The sequence below is a fragment of the Galeopterus variegatus genome, unplaced genomic scaffold (assembly GCF_000696425.1).
Source record: "Galeopterus variegatus unplaced genomic scaffold, G_variegatus-3.0.2 Scaffold5848, whole genome shotgun sequence".
Classification (NCBI taxonomy): Eukaryota; Metazoa; Chordata; class Mammalia; order Dermoptera; family Cynocephalidae; genus Galeopterus; species Galeopterus variegatus.
Genome location: NW_007731959.1, coordinates 28,224 through 29,262, shown reverse-complemented (window position 1 = coordinate 29,262; position 1,039 = coordinate 28,224). Strand labels below are relative to the sequence as shown.

The 1,039-nt window shown below is 72.3% G+C and overlaps 1 protein-coding gene across 1 annotated transcript in view; it reads right to left on the bottom strand.

The window, feature by feature from the left end:
* Positions 1 to 822, bottom strand: part of SPHK1 (sphingosine kinase 1) — a 2,939-nt gene extending 2,117 nt beyond the window's left edge. Inside the window, exons 1-2 of the mRNA XM_008590113.1 lie at positions 588 to 822; positions 268 to 471 (exon numbers count right to left, since the gene is read on the bottom strand). Coding sequence (XP_008588335.1) covers positions 268 to 471; positions 588 to 822 — 439 coding nt within the window. The remainder of the gene's footprint in view (positions 1 to 267; positions 472 to 587) is intronic.
* Between the last annotated feature and the right edge of the window lie 217 nt (positions 823 to 1,039).

Sequence of the window (1,039 nt, the reverse complement as noted above, 5' to 3'; positions counted from 1 at the left end):
GGGAAAGTGGTGCCTGTCATACCCGGGTAGTTGACCCAACAAGCCTGCGGCCTCCTGTGGGGAGCTGGAGGGGGGGTCGCGGGGGGGGGGGTGAGGCGACCCTGACGTCCCCTTCCTTGGCTCAGGCCCGGCCGGTTTCTGGCCTCGTGAGGCAGTGTTTCTCTTGAGCGTTCCCAGCCCCTCTCTTTCGTCCACCTGGGCGTTCCAGCGCTCCCGACTAGGGAGAGAGGGTTCCCCACACCCCTTCGCAGCCGGGTCCCCACAAACCTGGATCCATCTCCTCGACCCGCGGCTCCCGCTGCCAGGGGCTCCCCGGCGCTGTCGGGGCGCTGCCCTTGGCGGCGGCTGCTGCCTTCAGCTCCTTATCGGTGCTGCCCAGGCGGGCGTCGCGGGGCTGGCTGTGGGGCTCGCCCCCTCCGCCCGGAGCCGGGGCTGTGGGGACGCCCGCGTCTTTCCCTGCGGCCGCCGGATCTGAGAAAGCGGAGGAGACAGCGCTGGCGGAGTCCGGGGGAAGCCCAGCTGGATCCCGGGACCACGCGCGGGGGACCGCGCGCCCCTCTATCACTGGAAGCCCGTGGCTCGGGGACCTGGTTTCCCGGGAGGTCCAGTGCCACCAGTGGCGGCCCAGTCCTGGGGCTGAGCGCCTATCCCCCGAGGCGAAGGGTCTCCTCCCGGGGCTTTCCTTGCCAGGGCCTCGGGTTCCGGCCCGACGGATGAGTCAGAGTCCCCCGGCTCCCTCCGTCGGACCAGCTCCTCACCCCGCGGGGCTCCCAGGGGAAGAGGCGTCCACTTGCGTAAAAATCCCGGAACTTGAGCGGACATCGCGGGGCCCGAAGTTCAGGGCGAGGATTCCCGCCGGGAGCCAGCCCAGTCGTCGCGTCCCCTGCCCCCAGCTCCAGAGCGCCCCCCAAGGGCCACGCTCCGCCGCGCCGCGCACCGCGCTCGTGGGAGCAGCGCCCGGATCGGACGAGCGCCGAGCCCGAGCCGGACCGTCAGCCGCCGCCTGCGCTCGCCTGAGCGCCGAGTGGGCGCGAGAACC